Source organism: Vanacampus margaritifer, chromosome 12 (genome assembly GCF_051991255.1).
Source record: "Vanacampus margaritifer isolate UIUO_Vmar chromosome 12, RoL_Vmar_1.0, whole genome shotgun sequence".
Classification (NCBI taxonomy): Eukaryota; Metazoa; Chordata; class Actinopteri; order Syngnathiformes; family Syngnathidae; genus Vanacampus; species Vanacampus margaritifer.
This window is the reverse complement of record NC_135443.1, coordinates 5,953,769-5,974,858: the sequence shown is the minus strand read 5'-3', so window position 1 is coordinate 5,974,858 and position 21,090 is coordinate 5,953,769. Positions and strand designations below refer to the sequence as shown.

The window sequence follows — 21,090 nt, the reverse complement described above, 5'->3', positions numbered from 1 at the left end:
AGTCAAATGTTAATGTAGTACATTAATCAAGCACGGCATCGTGTTGTGGGAATAAACATTAGCCTTGAGTTTACTATAAAACTGCAGCTTACTAAATTAACTAAAAGCAGGGCCAACAGTGTAATATATAGTAGCCCATAAATGTAAATAACAAACCATAAACAGAATATTATAATTGAGTCCAAAATATAAATATGACTTTATTTCACAATCCCAAAATGATCAGACATCCATAAAAGAAATGCAAAATTTAGTCTCCTCTTAAGTCTAAAATGGATATAATCTTTTTTTGTTTTTGATGTTAGCCACATAATTCTGTTGCAAAATAAGCAAGAGCATCCATCGTCTACACACAGTACAGTAAAAACAATATAGTTCACATACATATTTACACAACATTTTAACTAGTAAAAAAAAAAAAATCCCCCCCAGGTTTTTAACGCTGGTGATAGCTTGTGGTTAATGAAAATAAAAATCAATGTAATTTTGTAATGTGGACTGATACAATACATTGAAACATCGTCACCCTCTTAAAATAATTAAAAATATATTTATATTTTTTTGCAATTTTTGTTTTAATGCCTAAATCATCTCCTCATGATGCAAATGGTTAATTTTTTTGTTTCTTGAAAAATCTGGAAGATTATTTTAAGAAGGCGTCAATGTTTTTTTTTTTTTTTTTTTAATGGAGTTTCCTGTAAATCAACTGATTTCAAACATGCTTACATTCATTTCATTGTGTGTTGTTCCGGAAGACATTGGAACTGGACTATGGTTTGCATTTAACTTTAAAAATACATCATGATCAAATGTGTTTCACAACAGCATCAAAACCTTTGTATAGACTCCAATACATTTACTTTTCATTTTTAAAAGAGCACCATCCGTATTAAGTATAAAACCAAGTTGAGTCAGTAAACTAACTTATCCCATTAGCACCAAGAAGAAGTTACGTCACCAGTCGTGTGACATTTGTGCAGATATTTCTTTCAAGAGTCCTTAAAATTACATTTCAAGTTTTTAAATCAAATCAAATTACCTTATTTTGACAGATGCTGTGAAGGAAGCATGAAATTGTCTAAAGCTGCTTAAATGAATGATGGTGTCATGACAAGTGTTTCTTTCCCCAACAAAAATCGGTTAATATGGTGGAAATCGGTATGTTTGCACCTTGTTTACATTTTATTTTTTTTTTTGTAAATACAGTACAAACTGGCAATTGTTGGCATATGTGACAAATTGAGGTTTTAACAAGCACCAATAAAATGTACAGGGAGTCAGAAAAAGTTGCAAAATCCTATCATCTCAACTCCGATAATTCCAATTTTCCAAGAAAGTGAACATACATAAAATAAGTGCCACTCATGATAAGCACTTTGTTGACATAAATCATAATTGCTCTGAATGCTAAGTGTTTAAAAAAAAAAAAGCAACAATATTGTAAAATAAAACTGTAATATATATATAAAAATCCCTATCTGTACATACATAATTAGGCCTAACATTTGGGACAAAGTTTCAAGTGAAGCTTGAGAGAAAATGAAACAAAGTGCTTCTTAGCAACCTTCCAGACAACAAATCCTTTCTTTCATTAACAACAGAAACCGGGGGAGCAGATGTGTGAAGCGGTTATGCTACATGAGATCATCCGTAGTAAAAATTACTTTATGCATGATATAGTGTGTGAACAGTGAGAATGGCACTTAACTAGAAACAAAAGCAAGGTACCACTGTCATTCTAATTCTGATGCAACAGGTTATCATAGAACTCTTGCAGTAAACAGGCTTAACACCAGGAATTAAATAAAAATGATAAGAAATAAATAATTACGTTTTTTTTTGTTCATGTGTGTATACATATATACTGTATACTGTATATATAAAACCAGTTTTAAAAAACTTTTTAAAAATGCTTCAAAGCACCATCTCTTTTATAAACATAAAACTCACAGTTAACAAAAAAGGGGGGGAAAGCCTCAAAATACTTTTGAGTATTTATTCAAGAACCTAGAATGACTGTCTTACTAGTTACTATGTTTTATCTTCTACCAGTAAACTAGTAAGACAATTTAGTGCACTAGTAGAACAACTCTGTCTTAGTAAAAAAAAAAAATCTACTACTGCCTTCCATGACTGTATGACATTTCTGCATACTAGTTGGACACCTTTGGCATACTAGTAACATAACAACATGTTTATAGTGAGACAAAACAGTGCACTAGTTGACATCTATGCGCTACTAGTATGGAAAGATTTTTATTTGATATCCTTGATATCCAAATCATTTCTTTTGTGGCACTAGCAGTGGGGGAAAAAACACAGTTGTTCTATTAGTGTGCTCAATTGTCTTACTAGTGAAGACAAAGAGCATACTAGTAGCAACATGTACCTAGATGGATGTCAAGAATACCAAATAAATTCTCAAACGGTATCCTACTAGTAGGCCAAAAAGTGTTAGTAGCAGTGGGGAAAAGACTACTAGAAAGATAGTCATTCTACTAGTGCAGTGTTTTTTTTTTATGAGTAAGACTAAGTGCATACTAGTACATGTGGATATCAAGGATATTGAACAAATGCTGAAATGGCTTTCCATGTAGTCGCACGCAGATGTGATCTAGTGACCATTTTGCCTCACTAGTAACAGTATGTCAACGTTTTTCTACTATACCAAATAGGGTACTAGTATAGACCTTAAGATGGATATAATTGATATAGAATAAATGCTCAAACAGCTTTCAAAAAAGCTGATTCAGTCTTTATCTGATATCCTTGAAATCCATCTTAAAGGTCTGTGTACTAGTACACTCTTTGTCCTCACTGGTAGGAAAAATCAGGCACGCTACACAGTACACAGTAAAACTGTGCTCTAGCTGATAATTGTATGGTACTAGTGACATACAATTCTAGTAGTTAACATCAAGTGCTTTACTGGTAGTTTATAGGTTGTTCACAGATGTCAACTAGTGCACACTTTTGCCTCACTTGTAGCATGCAGTTGTCCTACTGGTGTGGCATACTAGTACATGGAACTTAAGCTACTGTAGATGTCCTGGATGATGAATAAATGCTCAAACAGCTTTCCTAATAGAATGAGGATGTCAACTAGTGCACAGTTAGTTGTCCTACTAGTATGCCAAAGTTGTCCTCGTATGTCAAAGAAGCGTACGCTTAATATCAAGGGTATTGAATAAATACTAAAGCGGCTTTCCATTGACTGGGATCAGAAGAGCATGATTAAAACCAGGTAGAAAAAAAACAAGAGAAGCAGTCTCAAGTTGATTGAGGTAAGGCATAAATAAGCACAGTGTGTGTGTGTGTGTGTGTGTGTGTGTGTGTTGACTAAGTCCAGCTGTTGTAAGGACCGGTCACTTGTGTGAGGGCGTAAGGGGACACGGTGATGACCCCATCCCTCGGTAGCGTCCACGTTTGCCGCGTGGGGACGTCCCTGGCCTTCCACGCGTCCGCCCCGTCCAGCCCTGCCCCTTCCTCCTTCTCCCCTCCGCCTCCTCCTCCTCTCCCGCCATCCTCCATCCTCAATCTCTGCTCCTCCTCCTCTTCCTCCCTCTCCCGCTCCCTCTTGGCCATCTTGGCGTCCCACATGGCCATCCCGTGGCCCGGCTCGTTGAGGGACTTGTGCTGGTAGAAGACCAGGGAGATGCGCGTGGGGTGGCGGCGGTCGGGTTTGAGGATGGGCGTGGTGGCGTGCAGCTCCCGCCGCGCACACTCGATGAGGATGGAGCCGTGCGACGGCGCCACCGCCACGCCGCCGATGTCGTGGTCCAAGAAGTTGTGCTCGCTGTCCGACCACACCTCCTCCTGCTTCACTTCCTCCTCGAACCCGTGGAGTCCGTTTAGCCTGCTGTAGAGGCCCTCAGAGGTAGGTCGAGGGGAGAAGGAGGAGGATGGAGGGGCGCTCCCGCTGGTCGAGGGTCTCCGTGGGGGAGAATGCGTCTCGCCGGGCTCACATTTAAAAGTACAGGGGTAGTCGCCCGGGTAACCGTTCATCGCGTCGTTGGTGGTCTGATACGACGGGTTCGAGTGGTTGGGTCCGAACGGGAAGCCGGGCGGGTGGTGGTGGTTGTTGGGGGGCACGAGGTCCCTCTGTTGGTGGTAGTTGCTGGTGCTTTGACTGTAAGTGCTGGCCTGGCAACGGTCCACGCTGGCGGGGCGAGGCGATAGTTTGTTGTAAAGGGCTTGTTGCTCTGTTTTGAAAACCAAAAAATGGGTGGATTTAAAGACACTAGAAAATCATTTTCATGATTTGTTTCTAACTACAGTGAAACCTCGAACTCCAGACTCAACAAATAGTCCAGTCCACTCGAAAACTCATTTATACAGTACGTTTGAAAGTTTATCAGTTCCAGAATTTGCCACAATTGGCCGCAATTTGTCATTCAGCAGACACATTGGTCATGTGTTGTCCGGCTTTGCGCTGCTCTCTTGTCATAGATAAACAAACTTACAGTAGGCTGGAGCAGGCTAAAAAGTGTGTCAATGTGGCGGTCATGTTGGCAGAGGGGACTGTCCCATCAAAGCAATACAAAGCATGGACATTAGCTTAGCATCGCAGTTGGCATGTAGCTCAAAAGGAACGTTTCATAGCAACCTATTTATAGTTATGGCTGTGTTTTTTTTTTTTTTTACTAAGGTGCTTGTTGTGTAAACGTCTCTTAAAGATGCTATTTTTGGCACAATACCTACAGTACACAGTTGTTTTTTTTCTAAAGCCCTTATGTACGATTTGGCTTGTATATGTCCTCATCATGTCATCTTCTCACTGTGTCACTTCCTGTCTCTCCTTCCTCATGCAGTCCTTTTCTACTGTGGCTGACACTCCTGGTAGATCCTCACTTGACTGACTAGGACCTGCCTCATTCTCATCAGGAATTGCCTGCAGGCCAGGAGGATAACGTTAACATTTGAAATCCTATTATTAAAAAAAACACACATCATGGATAAAAACATCCAAGTGACTCACCGACAGCCAGGTTTATGTTTTACATTCAGGGTTAGAGTTGGGTACGCATTGAAAGCAGTATGTAACTTGAACAAAGATTTGGACTTACCGCCTTTGGTGGGGGTTTCTCGTTTTACTTTAGCAGGAGTGAGAGGGCTCAAGCCGAGCTTTTTCTCCAGCTTCTCAGCTTGAGCTTTCAAACGAGCTTCTTGCCTCATCTTGCGAGCTGATTTCACCGGCTCAGCTAGCAGACGCACCTGACCAAAAAAAACCAAACAAAAATAAGGTTTATATTCATATTTCATTGCATTATTGGTGCCGTGGCCATTAGGGAATTCAATATCTGCTTACCTCTCTCGGGAAGGATGACAAAACCTGGAGGGCACCGGTTTGGATCTTGGCCCACTGCCCTTCAACACGACCAAACTCATCCCTGTTGGAGATCTTGTAGAGCGGAAGAACGTGGAGCTGCTCGTCTCCCGGTATGTTCCGAACCGCGCGGTTATCTTCCTTTGTTAAAGTGCAAACCTAGATTGGAAAAAAAACAACAAGAAAAAAACAAGCAGAAAAATTAGCTTTGGAATGGGTTGAACTTGAAGCAAACTGTACCACAACGGTGCCCAACCTTTTTTTTTCACCACAGACTTTGTTTTCAAAATAAACTACTTCAGTATCTAATGAACAATGAAACAATTTGTGTGGCACACAGCCACCTTGAAGTTGGGGAGTGGAGACGCTTACCACAGTGCTGCCGTTATTCATGTTGTGGTTGTCCTTGTGAGCGTGCGCACAAAAGTCCACGCAAGCCGTAACTCCCGAAAAAGGACGTCCCTCCCTACAGCCTAGCCGGCAGGAGTCACCTTTCTCCTCTTGTTCCACCTAGAGATGAGATACAGGAACATTTGGTTTGAATGGTGCGATGAATGTGATTTATCGATGAATATAAATCGTAGTGTAGTTGATCCCAAGTCTATGGAAATTCTGAGGGTTAATGAAGAGTAAATACTGGGTAGAAAAATGTTAAACAAGAGTTTTGTGTTTCATACCTGGTTCTGGAAGGCTTCAGGAGCGAGGCACTTGTACAGTGGTGCAAGGTCAGTGGCAAGACTCTGGAGGTTTTTCTCTATCTTCTCCTCCTAAAAGTCATAAAGATGAGATGGTAAAATCTCCAAGTATTTTTTTTACGGGGTACTTGGTGTAAAAACTTTGATAACATTGAAGTTGTAACGTCCAAAAAGTGCATAGCATTGCTGGTTCAAATGAAACTGCTTGCAGTGCGTTTATCTGTGAAATGAATATCAGGATAGTAGCGATAATCGAGATCATTTTGGTGATGATTATCGTGACCTGACAACAATCTCTTACCTGCTCCGGGTAGTCACCAAGCAGGCGGAATTTGCGTGGCACTTTGCTACGGGCAAACTTGCAGCCATTGAAGTACATACTCCACGAGCAGCCGAAGGAGAAGGACGCACCGCAGGTATCCGGGTCCAACCCCTGACAGGCGCAGGTCCGACTGTGGACGGGAAAGAGGTAGCCACGTTCACATTAAGTTCCCAGAGGTCACGGCAATTACGGTTCAGACCACCGACGGAAAAACTGGATAGATGTGAGACAACGCGGAGGGTTGGAATTGGCAAACATAACTGTGATTGCCGTGGATGTCCAGTAAGATTTTTAAGTGTAAAAAAAAATCCATGGCCACAAACAAGTTTCAAAACTGCCCGGTGTCCATGTTTTATCTGTCGAAAGCTTTGACAGAATATGAAAAATGTGTCAGACGTCCATCAGAACGTGATGGGCCAGGAGGGAACACACTGGGCTCCGTGCTAAAAAACGTAATACACCTTTGAGAATCCAGGACTCAACAGCCCCAAGGCCCGTCATGAATAACACAATAGACCTCAACAAAACTTAATAAGACTTGACTATGGAAAATAACGGGCAAAATCCTTTCTTATACGGTGTAAACTTAGCATAAGCACTTACTCTTCATTGAGGGCGCAGCGTCGGCTGGTAGGCGAGCCATATTTGAAAAGGGTGTCTGTGAGCTCCTGGTACAGGTGGTCCGCCACCGCCCGCGGGATTCCCTCCCAGGCCAGGATGAGGATGACCAGCACGGCCGTTTCACAGTGGTGCCCCGGCCTTTGCCGCACTAAACACAGCAGCTTCTCCTCCTCGCTGCCTCTCCGGATCACCTGTCACGTCATTGTACACACACGACTGCCATTATTGGGACATTATGGGAGATATATATACACACATACTTTATATTCACATGTATACACACTCTCTGCATAAATATATGTTTTTACATGCGATTGTCACATACCCATTTAGCAATTGGACATCCCTGGGAGCTCTTTCCTTCTTTTCCAGTGTAGACAACAACTTCCAACCGCACTGCATTTCCCTTGGCGCCATATCTGCAACACACAAATATGCACAAGAGATAGTGACATTTCATTAGGTACACTTAATTGCCAAACTCAAGGCCCGTGGGCCAGATCCATCCTGTAAATTATTTGACAAAAATATCCATATAAACCTCACAAACAAACTGCAGGGGAAATTATGTGATGTGGTTGATTATTATGGTTCCCACTCGGAATGCCTGATCTGAAAACAATTAAGAGACCAAAAAAGCCACTGGACACAATAACCCTTTATGCAACAGAGATTGCATAACAATACTCACTGACATACAGTATGTTCTTTATCCTTTGTGGAAAAACGACTAATATTACCGCATCTTACTGAGTCACATACAGTAGTTGTGAAACTCTTCTTTCTTTGTGTCTATGTGACTGTATTATACTGCCCTCAAGTGGCCAGGTGGTTTGATTAATTAAATTATATTTAATTATTATTATATGCTTTTACAAAGCACAATATTATAGAGTACCATGTCCTTTATTAAAAACAAATTAAAAAAATTTTTTGTTTGTTTTTTGGTTAGAGGCTGGAACGGATGATTGATATTTGCTTTCATTATATTGGGGAAAGATGATTTGAGATTCAAGTGATTTAATTTATGACCGTGGTCGCACAATGAATTAAACTCTTACCTCAAGGCACCACTATACCTATTAATAACGAAATCTAAGAAACGGACAATTTTGCAGTGTCCTCTTATTATTTTCCTGCGCTATATATTAAATAGGTGTGGAACAAAACAAACTCATCTTCTGTGCCGCCGTTATACATTGATGTATTTTCGCTGTTTACTGTAAACGGTCCCCCGAGGGGAACCAATAACTACGACGTGACCTAAATAAAAACATGTTTGACACTCCTAACCTAATGGAGGCTGCTGTTATACACAGTCTCTCATGTCGGTTACATCACGGTTTTCCTGTCTCAACATGTCATGTGTGTGTGTGTGTGTGGTGTCGAATGTGTGTGTCAGGTGCACATGCTGAGCGTGTTTCCTTTTAATGGCAGGGCTCCTTGGCGGTGACCTCGCTGCATTCCACCAAGCCCGAACTTGACACGCTCAGCATGTACGGTGGTGAACCCACACACACACACAACCAGCTAAATAATAACAACTATCACAGTAGTAGTAGTAGTAGTAGTTGCAGTAGTCGTAATATTCTGTAGCAAGCTGTTTGAGCCTGTATTTGATATCCTACTAGCGCAATGAATTATGAATGAAACTAGCACGCTGTAAATAAATGCTTAAAAGGCTTTATGGCAGGCTGTTATAGTATTTATTAAACATCTTATTAAATTATAAATGAAAACTAGCATTCTGTGATTAAATGTTCATATAACTGCCCAATTGCCATGAATTGTCTTACTAGTGATTACAAAGTGCATACTAGTGCACATGCCTTGAACTCCATATCAAGGATATTGAATAAGTGGAGCAACCAGTCATTCTACTAGCGCCCTAATTTTTCTTCTATTGTAGTAACTTGATATCAATCACATACATGCTCAAACAACTTTCCACAAAGTCCACCACGCCTTTAATCAACTACATGCTACTAGTGAAAAAAAAAAACCAGTATACTAGTTGACAACCGCGTGCTGCAAGTACTACTAGTGAGTCAGTGACATTATAAAGTTTTACTCTTTTAAAAAATCTAGCGCTTCACTACAAGTACTGATTGCAGGTGTCAACTGGTGCCAGAATTGCCTTGTCCTACTAGCGACGACAAAGAGCACCGTACTAGTACAGTAGTAGCAAATGGAGGTACTCTACCTCATCTCCATCAGTTCCCTCACTGCTGCAACACTGGGTCCTGCTCCAAGGTGAGTGTAGTAAGGACCTTCTTCCTTTTCAATGATTTGGTCTATGGTGGTGGGGGAAAAAAATCCATTAGAAAAAACATATTGACAGTAGAGCACACCGTGGTATTATGACCATGACAATGTTATGAGAAGAATTTTGCAAAGGGTTGCTTATGACAAAAGTGAACCAATAGAAAAGCAATTAAAAAAATAATTAAAATATGACCGAATTTATTGTAAACATAATCTTAATTCCAAATGTTAAATAATTGATTACCTTAATTATTGAATACCATTTAATGGAATTTTAATTTATTCAATAGAATATTAATTATTTAACTTCTTTTTTTAATGGCATTTGTATCCAGGTCAAATTGTATAGTGCTAAGGGATGTGGATGAGCTGGAGCCTGTCCCATCTGACTTTGGACAAGAAGATCCAATAAAGGGCCCATATACAAAAACAACCATTCACACTCACATTCACACTTGCAATTCAGTTTTTATACAGAAGAGGGCCGCAGGTAAGATTCAAACCGAGAACTCCACCGTTCTGCTTGACATTTGTGTTTAATCAGTAGAAGCGCTACAAGTTACTCAAAGTATTTATATTCACCTACTGATGACGCAGCATCAGGAGCAACTAGGGGTTCAACATGGTCACAAGTCAACCAAGAAGTAGAACTAACGCGTGAACTAAAAGTTCAAATCTCAGCTAACATCAACTCACCCACACATTGACAGCTAGGAAGATCAGACAGCTTTTTGGAGGGCGTGTTGAGCAGATTCTTTGTCGGGGTGTCCAGAAAAGCCATGGGCGACTCCATGAAGCTGTTGACGCTGTGCTTGGATGGAGTCGACTCCGCCGAGTGGCCTGCGTCTCCATCAGTAGACGTAGACAAGACAGTGACAAGTCCCGATCTCTCCAGCTTGTAGTAGCTCTGCTGGCTTGGAGGCGGGGACTGCCGAGCACCCGAGAGGCCGTTGGCGGGACCAGGGTAGGCGGCGTGGCCGAAGTGAGCCGCCCCGGCATCAGCACCGTGCGGCAGCCCTTTGTAGGGCTGCGCTACCTGAGTTAGCAAACACCTTTCCTGCCCTGGTCCTGTAGCAGGATTGTGGTGGTGGAGTGGATTGTGCAGATAAGACAACAGCTGGTTCTCTGGGCCGAGGCTCTGGTTGGTCCTGTAGTGGTGAGTATGCGTACTGTGATGGATGAGTTGTCTTGCTTCCTCCTGGGCTTCAGCCAGATATCTCTTCAGGTCAATCTGAGCCTGAGGAAGAAACAGATTCCTCCTATGGTGGAGACCTGATTTGCCAGGCACGGGGGTTTTCTTTCCTCTGCTTCGATGGGAAGCATCTCCATTTGCCAAGCGTTTTGAGAGAGGGGTTCTACGGTTGATTCCTTCCTGTGGTCCCTCGTTGATCTTCTTCTTCCTAGGCTTTGAAGGAGTTGTTTTAGCTTTCTTTACAGGGGTCTTTTTCTGACTGGGGGATAACTGTGAGTGGTAGTTGTATTTAATGGCTGAAACGGGGGTTCCCTTCATATGATTTCCCTCGGACAGCTGGTTCTGTCGGGACTGGATGATGAAGGCCAGGTCGGCCAATTGGGCAGCTACTTCCTCCTCATCTCGGTTTCTCGCCATCTTCGGTCTCTCCCGGTTCTCCCAAAAGTGCCGCTCGTGGTCTTTACCGAGCTTCACGCTGCTGGGATCCAAGTTGTCATATTCTGACTTGATGATACGGGAACCAAAACTTTGGTACGTCCTCCTGCAGGGTGCCCCGTTATCGTCTCCGGAGATGTCAGTGGGCCTCGCGCTCTGGCAACGCTGGATGACGTTGCCTTGTCTGGCCACAGGCGGGCGTATCACTGATGTCTGGTGAACTGGTGAGCTAATGACCGAGACTTTGTTGTAGCAGAATGCCGCTGTGGGTTTGGCTTCTTGCGTAAAGGTTCCTTGCGGCGTGACCACAGAAACTTGAGGTTCACACTTTCGTTCGGCTTTAATGAACATTGGGGTGCGTTGAGGTATAGCTGCCAATTGAGTTAAGGCCTCAATGGCGATAGCCTGGTCAAAACTAAGATTCCTCTTCTCTGCCAAAGACTGCACACTCGGTAACAGGTCATTTGAAGGCGGTTCACTTTTGATAGTCTGGGGAGTCCTCAGTAGGCTCCCCTGAGTGCGACGCAAGTCATTCCTAAAGTCCTCGGACTCTTTTTTGATTAAGTGCATATCTGGTGGTTCCGTTTTGATGCACCGAAGAGTGGAAGGACGTGAGCTGAAGAGTTTCTCCTCTAACCCACGCCTCTCCGTGACGGAAAGACACACCACTGCCGCCAACGTGGACAGAGGGTCTTCGCAGACATCATTTTTGTTGTTAAAATGCGCGGTGATTGCTTCTTCATCCTCCTCCAGTTTGATCCTCTTGAGCGGGCCCGACGTGTCATACGGGGAAGCCTTGGGTCCGTTCAGAGAGGGGATGCTGGCGATTATGCTCCGTTGAGGCTCGGAGGCCATCGTAGCCCTGTGATATGCAGACTTCAGAGCAGCGTGACACCCGGCGGTCACATTAGCACCGTTTGGTATAGTCGGGTTTTCGGAGGCTCCGTTTTGGAAATTCACAGAAGGGCGTACATGTCGGTGAAGTGCAGTGTTGCTCAGCTGCAGCCCGAGCTCTCGCTGAATAAGTGCCGGCCGGCTGCCGATTTCCAGGTTGTGGCGAAGCGAGTTGGTGACTGGAGGAGTTTTTGTATGTCGTATGTGGCCTTCCTCCTCTTCGTCCTCCTCTGCCGCCGTGTGGGTGACATCCAACTGTGCCTCCCCTTTGCCATTGAACGACACACTTTCTGGAACCACCTGCGACAGAAGGAGAAAATAAGAAAGTGGTGACTCAGTGTGGTGTGGTGGTATGCATGACTCAACATCGGTCACACAACACAACCGCCTCTCATCGTCCTCCACCATCAAGACAGTTTGAAAATATTGTGGCAAACAAAAAATCCAACCATGAGGCAACAAAACACTCATGCTCAAGGATTCAATGGGGGCTCAGCTCAAGAGTTTTGCCAGACAAAGACTCATGACTTAATGATTAGCGTGGAGCAAGATTCAGGATTGCATCACTTCCAAAAGTGTGTTTCGAGTGTGAGTGCGCTCACTGCTCAGTGGGTTTTCACAGTGTTTTTATCTGAAAACATATCTGTACTCTGCACCATTGTCAAAATGGGCTTGTTACTTTTTCCAACCTTGATGTAAAAAAAAAAAGACAAAATAGGGAGCTAAAGTGAAACCGCAGTTGAGATCTTGATTGACTGAGTTTTTGGGGATTTACCACAAACAGGAACAGAATTTAGGAATGTGAACCGGTGAGCATTAACGACCACATCAACAGACCGAAGATCATTTTTTGATCTTGTCGGCTAAAAGAATGATTTGTTGCGTCCTGTGCCAGCTTTAAAACACCAGCTTTTGACATCCAGAAAATTCAACATCTAATCTGGAAAAAAAAATACAATTACAATATATTTTTCAGTCTATATCATTAGTTAATTTAGCCTTTTTTTTGCTACTCAATTTACAATATTAGCAAAACCATGGGTGCACCTTTTTTTTTGATAGTATAAAAATTAGAGTGGCACTAGCTAAGCTTTAAGCTCATGGTATGAAAAAAAAACAACAACGATATGTAACGTTATTTTTTCCCCTTCTCATTCTGAGCACTAAGTTAATACAAGAGAGAAACAAGTTTTTGTACAATTTTCTTTTCTTTTCACTGTGCCAAATTATGAAAACAATTATTGTAAATATATGTGAAAGTAAAAATTCAGTTTTATACTCGCTACACTTCAGTACATTTCAGTCTGTACTTTTTCCCCCTTTTAATTATGTACATGAGTTGAATGAGTACTTGTAATTTTGCAACTCTCTATCTGTACTCCTAATTACAAAGTCTTAGTACTTCTGCAAATATCAAAGGGTCCACAGTTTCGATGCAGGGTGTTATTACCGTATTTCAACATACAGTGCCCAAGGATGTTTATCTACTTAACTATAGAAAGGACCAACGGTCTGTTTGAAGTAGGAGATCTTTATTTGTATAAACAATTGTGTAAGGAAGTGACACACGCCTCTGCCAGTTGATGTCTTGATGTGTTGACACAGGATAGTTATGTGTTATGCTGGATTCCTGGTTCCTGTGAATCCTGTATATGCAGGTGATTAGAATATTATGGAAGTCTTAATTTGCTTCAGTAGATCAATTCAAAACATAAAACTCAGATTCAATATGAAAAAATAGTTCATTTTGTTTATGTAGTTAGGAAAATCACACTGTGTGCTGTCAACTGAAAAATAAGGTATTAGGGGTTTTTTTCAGTGTGTGAGAGGATTGCAACATGAGATCTCATGGGGCAGCATGGTTTCTCTCCTCTTTTTACACAGAAGAAACGCCCCACAAACTCTATCAGTGTCTAACAGATTCATCAAGTATAATCATCAGTATCACCAGACCCCAATGAGGCAACTGACCGTTGCTGTAGAGTGTATAGGGTGCAAGTATGCAGTGCAAAGGGCCTTTATTGCCATTACTATCATTATTCTTCGAACAATTTAATCATTTTTTGAGAGCAAAACTTATTTTCAAAAGTGTTCAACCTCTAATTCTTCAGATGATCAAACACTATTTATTTCTTACTGTTTACCTTAGTTTGCCTTGAATGATAAATCCAAAACTGACTCTGGGTTTGATCTGCAACAAAAACTCAGAGACATCCTGAAATGGACAACAATAGGTCCGAGTTTAATCAAAGGAAGAGGTCGGTTGAGTGTGTGTGTGTGCGTGGGTGGGTTCCCACGTATGATCGTAGGTAGAAAAAAAGCACACATTTCGGCTCATTTTACTCTTTTAGGAAAATACATAAAAAGCAGGACACAGGACGGGAACCAAAGCTCAGAGAGTTCATTTATATCTGGATTATTATACTTATGGAAACTTTCAACATTGCATGTATTCCAGCATACATGTTGTGCACTGATGTACTCACAACCTGGACTTTACATGAGAGTCCTCTTAAAAGGGTATCAAAGTTCAACATGATTCCAAACTAAATGCACACTGTATGCTACCGGATATCCTGTAATTGTGATAACATGATTATATTGCTAAGTATCATACAGGGCAGGTTTTAGTACCAGCGTCATTAATAGTTGCCTTGTCCTAACATAACCTAAGGCCTTAACCTCAGAGGATCTGTTATAAAAAGACCTAAAACATTGAACCCACAAATGCTCAGAATACTTAATACAGATCATTGCGTCATATTTTTCATAAATTCAGTACAGCCCTCAAAGGACTTGATGAAAAGGAAATGGTCCCTGACAGGAAAAAGGTTCCCTAAAGCGTTGCAGTAAATGTTTTGCCTTTTTCTTTACCACGCACAAACAGAGGAAGAAAGCATAACATTTCAGCATGGATTCGGATAAGCAAACCAATACATTTTGTTATCGTTATGGAACCTCCGATTCCACAACAGACAAGTCCTCTTCTCCTTGTTTTTGTTGGCAGCTGGCAAGCGGTTTGTAATGTGCATTATGACCACTTTAAGCTGCAGCTTGGCTACATCTTCCGCACCCTCCACTGTTTGACAAATGACTTGAAATCCATTGCCATACAATAATCCAGAGGAAAACAATAGGAATAAAGATGGTGATTCGTCCATCTATTCATTTTCTATAGCACTTATCCTCATTAGGGCCACGGGGGGCTGGAGCCTATCCCAACTACACCCTGGACAGGTCACCAGTCAATTGGCAGGACATATGGATAGCCAACAATGCACACTTAAGTTGACATTTATAGAAAATTCAGAGTGTTCATCTAACCTAATGTGCATGTTTTGGTCAACTATTTCATCAAAATAGAGCATCACCTTAATTTCCCCCCATTGAAATGAGTTAATATGTCATTAATCTGGTTTTGAGAAACAAAAATAGCACCGCATTGTATAAACAATCAAACAATTCAGACAATAAAATAAGTAACCTGGTTAATTGAGTATACAATGTATTTATGTATTTAATAAGAGTTTTTGTGTAAAGTCGATTTTGTGGGGTTAGTTGAACACAGGAATTTGTAATACAGTACAGTCATTAAATAATGTTAATTTTGTGTCTTTAGAGTTCCTGTAGCTTGTTTGGATAACAGGAAGTAGGTTCCAGACAACAGGAAGTCAAGAGTGACAGATAGCAGGAGAGCTAATTGTAGATACAGTATTTCTTTGTTCCTTGCTATATGGCCGAAAACGTTTGTCTGTGAGTGTTATTTCATATCAAAGTATCACACTGTGTATTAGAGAATACAAGAGACTACATTAATTAATACATTCGCTAAGCTAACATTAGCGTTTCCAATCAAATTACGATAGACGTGACGTTAGCATTATGCTAGCGGGGCTTTCGTATCATCTTTAATATGCTTTATTTGTGTTTGTATGTCAGTGTGTACAGCTGTAAATAATTTTATAAGATAGATAACATATGTTTATATGTTCTTCTACTATGACAGTGAATTCCTGAATGAAAGAATGAAAAGGAAACCATCTTATTTGGGATCTGCTAAGATGTGTAGTGGGCTATGGAACGCCACGCACACGCATGCAGAAGCACTGAAGCAGAATTCGCAAACCGGGGCACTGGTTAAGTCAAGGTACCACTATTGTTTAGTTTCTATTATAGTTTTGTCTGGTTTTGTCCAATCGGTGAATATATTAACAGATTTTTTTTCACTTAATTTTAAATATGTCTGGCTTCCAGCAATACAACTGCTGATGCAACTGTAATCTTGGGATAACCTTAAGAAGCGGATAAGGAAGGATGGGCAACACATTGGGAGGATGGTGCTTAGTTGATGGAAGGGATAGTTGGGGGGGAGGCAGGTCCTCCTGTCACAAAAAACTGCTTTCAATGACAAAGCACTGCTGGCCGTCTTCCAACACTGCACCAGACGCACAAGTTTATATCTCTGTATGCTGTGCATCTTTGTGTTCGACATTCAAAGCTCATGTCAAAGTGTAGCCTCTGCTTTTAATTCTTCTCCCTTTGGCCTTGTGATTTAAAAAATAATGTCTCTTATTGTGGGATGTAAAATATGCGGACTCATGCGTTCACATTCAACCAGCAGGTCTCTGGAGAGGTCTGGATGCTGTCTTTGTGTCTGCCTCGGGTCGCCTACAGTCATATGCAAGGTGATGAAGCCATTTAAGTTCATTGATATCCATCTTAAGCTTCATGGGTTCATTAAGGTTCATACTAGTAGAACGACTAGGGCAAAATGGTAGATTGACTGTATCTTACTCGTAATGTTTTTTTCCACTACTGCCTCTCACTATTGTATGACATTTCTTTCATCTCCACACCACAAACTTACTTTTAACATTCATTCAATACCCCTATTAGTTTAAGGTCCATTTACTAGTATGAGTTTTGTCTTGTAATTGTAATGTTTTTTTTCTGCTAACTTTAAGACATTTTTGAACACCAGTCGGACAACTTTGCATCTGCGTGCTACTAGTGAAGTGCTAGATGATAATTAGTAAACTTATGATGTCACTATAATATCACTATGGTATAACGGCTAGGACACACTAGTAGTACTGTCTTACTAGTATTGTTAGTCCAACTACTGCCTTCCAGTGAGCCAGTGAGTGTTACTCGAGCAGCACGGTAGTTTATTAGTAAGGTTAGCAGCAAGACATAGAGTTGTCTTACTAGTGATAACAAACACATGTAACACAGTGTACAAGTACATGAAGCTGAAGATGAATAGCAAGGATATTGTATACATGCTCAAAAGGCTTTCCTCGAGTGTGTAATGTTTTACATGGGAACAAATGTCCTTCTTTGCTGTCCCTTGGAAAACTCCTCTGCTTGTCGAAGCGTTTAAGGGTTGACAAAACACTTGAGTAGTTGGGACTGAAAGCTTTACGCACGCTCAGAGACGAACCCTAGCAACAGCGGTGTCACAGACGCTTGAGTCCTAACAAACCTCTCTCTCCAGGCGACGCGTCTCCAGGGAGGTTTGGAGTGCTTCTCCGATTCTATTCGCCAACAAACAAACACGCATCACAACATGTGAGAGTTGATTTTATGCTACGCTAAAGAAAGTGTGTCTCCCTTTCCTGGCTGAAAGTGGAAGTAGTAGCGGTTTGCGTGTCTGCTACTCTACGCACGTGAGACTTTTTCTTCATTCACTTAAGCGCATTTCCTGGCTCGGTGTTACAAAAAAAAAAAAAAAACGCACAACGACGACGATGAAACTTTAAAGAACCGGAGACCGCGTGGGTAAAAAGTGGGTGGCGAATACTGTTACCATACTCTGACAAATGATCAGTTAGTATTACAAAACATGCTGAGCTTGCCAGAAAAACAGCAGGTGCACGAGTACGGTTCTTGAAACGGGGTCTCTTGAAAGTAATACAAAATGACTCGGGGAAAAGAAATTTGTCCCGAGACAAAGCGCCGTGTGAGCGAGGTCCTTTAAACCCACCTGAAAACGACAAGCCAAACACCCTCAAGGTCCTCAGCCAGAATAAAAAAAACAGCTTCCAAATAAAGCACTCCAATCAGCTAAATCCAAGGGATGAGCTCCACTGCAGCTAGACTATTGCCACTAAGTCACACACTCAGCCAGCTTCTTCCTTTTTTTTATTTTATTTTTTTTACCTTATCCGTCCTGGGAGGAAGACCCTCTGTTTTCGGCAGCATGCCCCCCACCACCACCTCAGCCCCCTCCTTCACACACTAAAAGGTATTGGTGGCCATCTTGCTTTGCCTCAAAAGACAGGCTACAGTAGCCGAGCGCAGGGCAAGCTCTTGGGTGTCATGACAAGAGTGACTGTGGTCATCCGTAGCCAAGCACTGCCACAGCTGAAGCTTACACACACGTAGAGAGACACACATACAAATACATACACACACACGACACACACACGCACACACACATGACATGCCTCTCGCAAGGGGCAGACAGGGGCTCATCAGCCAATGGCGTGAGGACCTTAGTGGTTTGTAAATTATCTTCCATGCCTAGACTCCTAAACAAAGGATCCCCTATGTGGGCTTTTTACTCCAGCACTATGCGCAGGGATCGGAGGCAAGCTGTGGAATGGACGGTGCGCACACGCTGGATCTGGCTCGGAGAATAACAACTGTGACTGGGAGAGATTAACCCTTGAGGCACCACCGGTGTGATACTGAAAGAACTGAAGCTGAACTGAAACATTTGGGGAGATTAGGCATGGCAGTTTGACCAATTTTCCTTGGTCCATTGTCGGGAAAATTAAGGATCAATTCGAGTGGCGCCTCGGTTAACGGACTTGACTTCTGAGACTGTTGTGTGACAGTTGTGATGTGGCTGATTTCCAGCATTACAGGATCTCTAGAAAAGATGCTTTCGACTCAATTCTTAGCGAAAAAAATGACTTATTTAATACATTCTTATGGCTGTTGCTACTTTGGAGATTGTACCAGTGTTGAAAAGTCATGTCTGAAAGCTTTTTACACAGCACATTCCTTGCTCTCACATGACTGTGACACTGACCTCCTCTCCCTCGAAAACAACTGACTTAAGACATGTGATCTATTATATTAAGTGCTATTGTGCGTCCCTTTTATGATCACTTATACACAGTAACATCACATTTCTTTACAATCACCGCAGTCGATTTGAGGTAGAGGATGCTCAGGTTCTGAAACACCGAGACAAGGTTAGAGAGCACAAAACAACAAATAATAATAATAATAATAAAATTTGGAGCGAGTTTAAAGGCATCCATGAGGTAAGAGATGTCAGGGTCATACCAGGACAACATGAGAAGAGCTCGAGCATGTGGCTGTGCGTAACACTACCAGTGAGACCACCTCAGCTGAACGTTGTTTCATAGAAAAGACAAACAATATGCGACACACACAGAGGAAACGATCGCACTGTGTTGAGCTTGGTAGAGGAAGCAGCCCTAGTTGGGAGTCAGTAAATGTATAGCCTCATAATGCTTGCTAATTAGGCTTAAAAAGAATGCCTTCAGTCTGTGTGAAGTGTTTAACAGCTTCACAGTCAAATCACAGACCACCGCCGCCCGCTACAATGCCTCCGCTTTTGACTTCTTAATTATTGACATTATTGACCATTTAATAAAGTTGGTAAACAACAGGCACCAGGATACTTCCAGGCGAGTGCCTACCGCAGAACTGAACTGAAACGATGACAAAAACTTATTGTGTTTGGGCTTTCGCCACCAGATATACAAAATAATCAGTTTTTTCCCTCCTGATTAATCCAGCACAACCAGTGGGTGAAGAAGATAAATTGAGTCACATTTGCAAGCCTTATTCTGATCTAAAAATATCAGATTCTATGCATTGTTTTTAATATGCTTACTCTGCCAAGTCCCAAATCCATGTGCCACTTAAAAGCCAAAAATAAAAATCTGAATTGTGTCTTTTGAATCATGCAGCGTACATCCAGCCCAAGTGTGTTCTTAACTGTATATCTTTGTACAAGAAGATGTTTAAGCTGTCTTGTGTCAGTTACAGATGAGCTGCGATGAACCTGGGAACTGTCACAACTTGTCGAACAGGTTCGACAATGGCAGAAAAATTACTAACTAGTAACTACAGTCCAAGACAAACAAGAAGTGGATGATGATAGATTCCTGACGACCAAAGCCTGAATGTGAAACGGTATGTGCAGTACTACTTCAAGGTCCTTCCTAGTTTACAGTAAAGTAGTGCCTCTTGAAGATGTACCAAAAGTTGTGCAAATTGTTTATAGTACAAAATTAGGTGAAGATAATGTAAGTTTAATTAATTCCGTGATCACGCTTGTAACGCAAAATCATTGTAAAATAAATTGTATAATATTGTACTGTGTCAAAACATATTGTAATGACATAACTAAATAGAATGCAAAGAATTAAACAGTTTTTGTGACATTTTTGCTTCAGGTCAATGAACATTGTGCTGTTCCTTCTGGTGTGCGCACCTTGGTAACCAATGGCCTTGGATGGCTATACATAGAGCTGGTCAAAACTCCTCAGTAAGCCGCACTGATATTGGTCGTACTTCGCACAGAACTGTGAGTATAATTATACATACGGATGTTTGTTAGCGTTAAGCTAAACTGTCTATTATTGTGAAGCGAGTTGAGTTCTCTGCCATTATTGCCACTCACTCTTCATTAAAGTTAATGGAAGCTAGTGATCTAAATTAAGAACAGGCTGAGTGCTTAAATCAATTTAATGCTCCATTTTGGGTGGCAAAAAAAAGTACAACTTTCAAGTCAGAAATAAACTTTCACCGCCATCTCTGCTTTGGTTTGCTAAATGAAAGTGTTTGCTAGATTAACACTGATTATGTTTAGTCTTTTCATGTTGAAGCCGAGGACCAAAATGTGTGCTTTCCTGTTTGCTTGCGGTTGTCACCACTCGCTGGCCAATGAGAAGCATATTTACATTAGTTGCGGCATTAATGACAAGTGTTGGCAACGCTCGTGTTTGGCTGGGACGGGCTCCAGTGGGGTTTGGCCTGCCAGATGTTTTGGGACAGTTAGAGACTGTGCTGTCGAGCCGCTCGCATGTAGTGCATTTGAAGGTGATTAATGTCCAAACTACTTCTTCCTAACAAGAGCCAGGCTGCTTGTTAAAGAGAAAAACATGTGGCAAGTTTAAAAGCTGAAAATGAAGGGTGCGGTGGAATATTGGTTACAGTGAAGGCGTATTTTGGGATGGAGGCACAGAAGAGGAGCAGCGGAACGTTGAAAGAATGAGATGCAAAGAGCGTACTATAAGGTGCATACAGGCAGTTGTGCTCTTATTGATTGTTTTGCTGTTCCAATTCTAAACCA

The 21,090-nt window shown here is 41.6% G+C and overlaps 2 protein-coding genes across 9 annotated transcripts in view; one reads left to right on the top strand and one right to left on the bottom strand.

The window, feature by feature from the left end:
* Positions 1–175: 175 nt before the first annotated feature.
* The window catches only part of tet1 (tet methylcytosine dioxygenase 1), a 33,665-nt gene continuing 12,750 nt past the window's right edge, over positions 176–21,090 (bottom strand). Inside the window, exons 1-11 of one of the 3 annotated variants that reach the window (XM_077581445.1) lie at positions 17,913–18,201; positions 9,926–12,050; positions 9,168–9,258; positions 7,290–7,383; positions 6,947–7,155; positions 6,323–6,473; positions 6,004–6,093; positions 5,699–5,836; positions 5,309–5,485; positions 5,067–5,214; positions 176–4,202 (exon numbers count right to left, since the gene is read on the bottom strand). In XM_077581445.1, the coding sequence (XP_077437571.1) occupies positions 3,340–4,202; positions 5,067–5,214; positions 5,309–5,485; positions 5,699–5,836; positions 6,004–6,093; positions 6,323–6,473; positions 6,947–7,155; positions 7,290–7,383; positions 9,168–9,258; positions 9,926–12,050; positions 17,913–17,954 (4,128 nt within the window). In that variant the 5' untranslated portion in view covers positions 17,955–18,201 and the 3' untranslated portion in view covers positions 176–3,339. Of the gene's footprint in view, positions 4,892–5,066; positions 5,215–5,308; positions 5,486–5,698; positions 5,837–6,003; positions 6,094–6,322; positions 6,474–6,946; positions 7,156–7,289; positions 7,384–9,167; positions 9,259–9,925; positions 12,051–17,912; positions 18,202–21,090 lie in introns of those variants that run through there. The other 2 variants (XM_077581443.1, XM_077581444.1) reach the window with 2 other exon arrangements.
* Positions 15,395–21,090, top strand: part of slc25a16 (solute carrier family 25 member 16) — a 27,115-nt gene continuing 21,419 nt past the window's right edge. For 4 of the 6 annotated variants that reach the window (XR_013296125.1, XR_013296123.1, XR_013296120.1 and 1 more), the window contains exons 1-5: positions 15,395–15,503; positions 15,757–15,897; positions 16,369–16,435; positions 18,322–19,928; positions 20,192–20,322. The gene's annotated coding sequence lies outside the window, so the exon portion shown is untranslated. The remainder of the gene's footprint in view (positions 15,504–15,756; positions 15,898–16,368; positions 16,436–18,321; positions 19,929–20,191; positions 20,323–21,090) is intronic. The other 2 variants (XR_013296121.1, XR_013296124.1) reach the window with 2 other exon arrangements.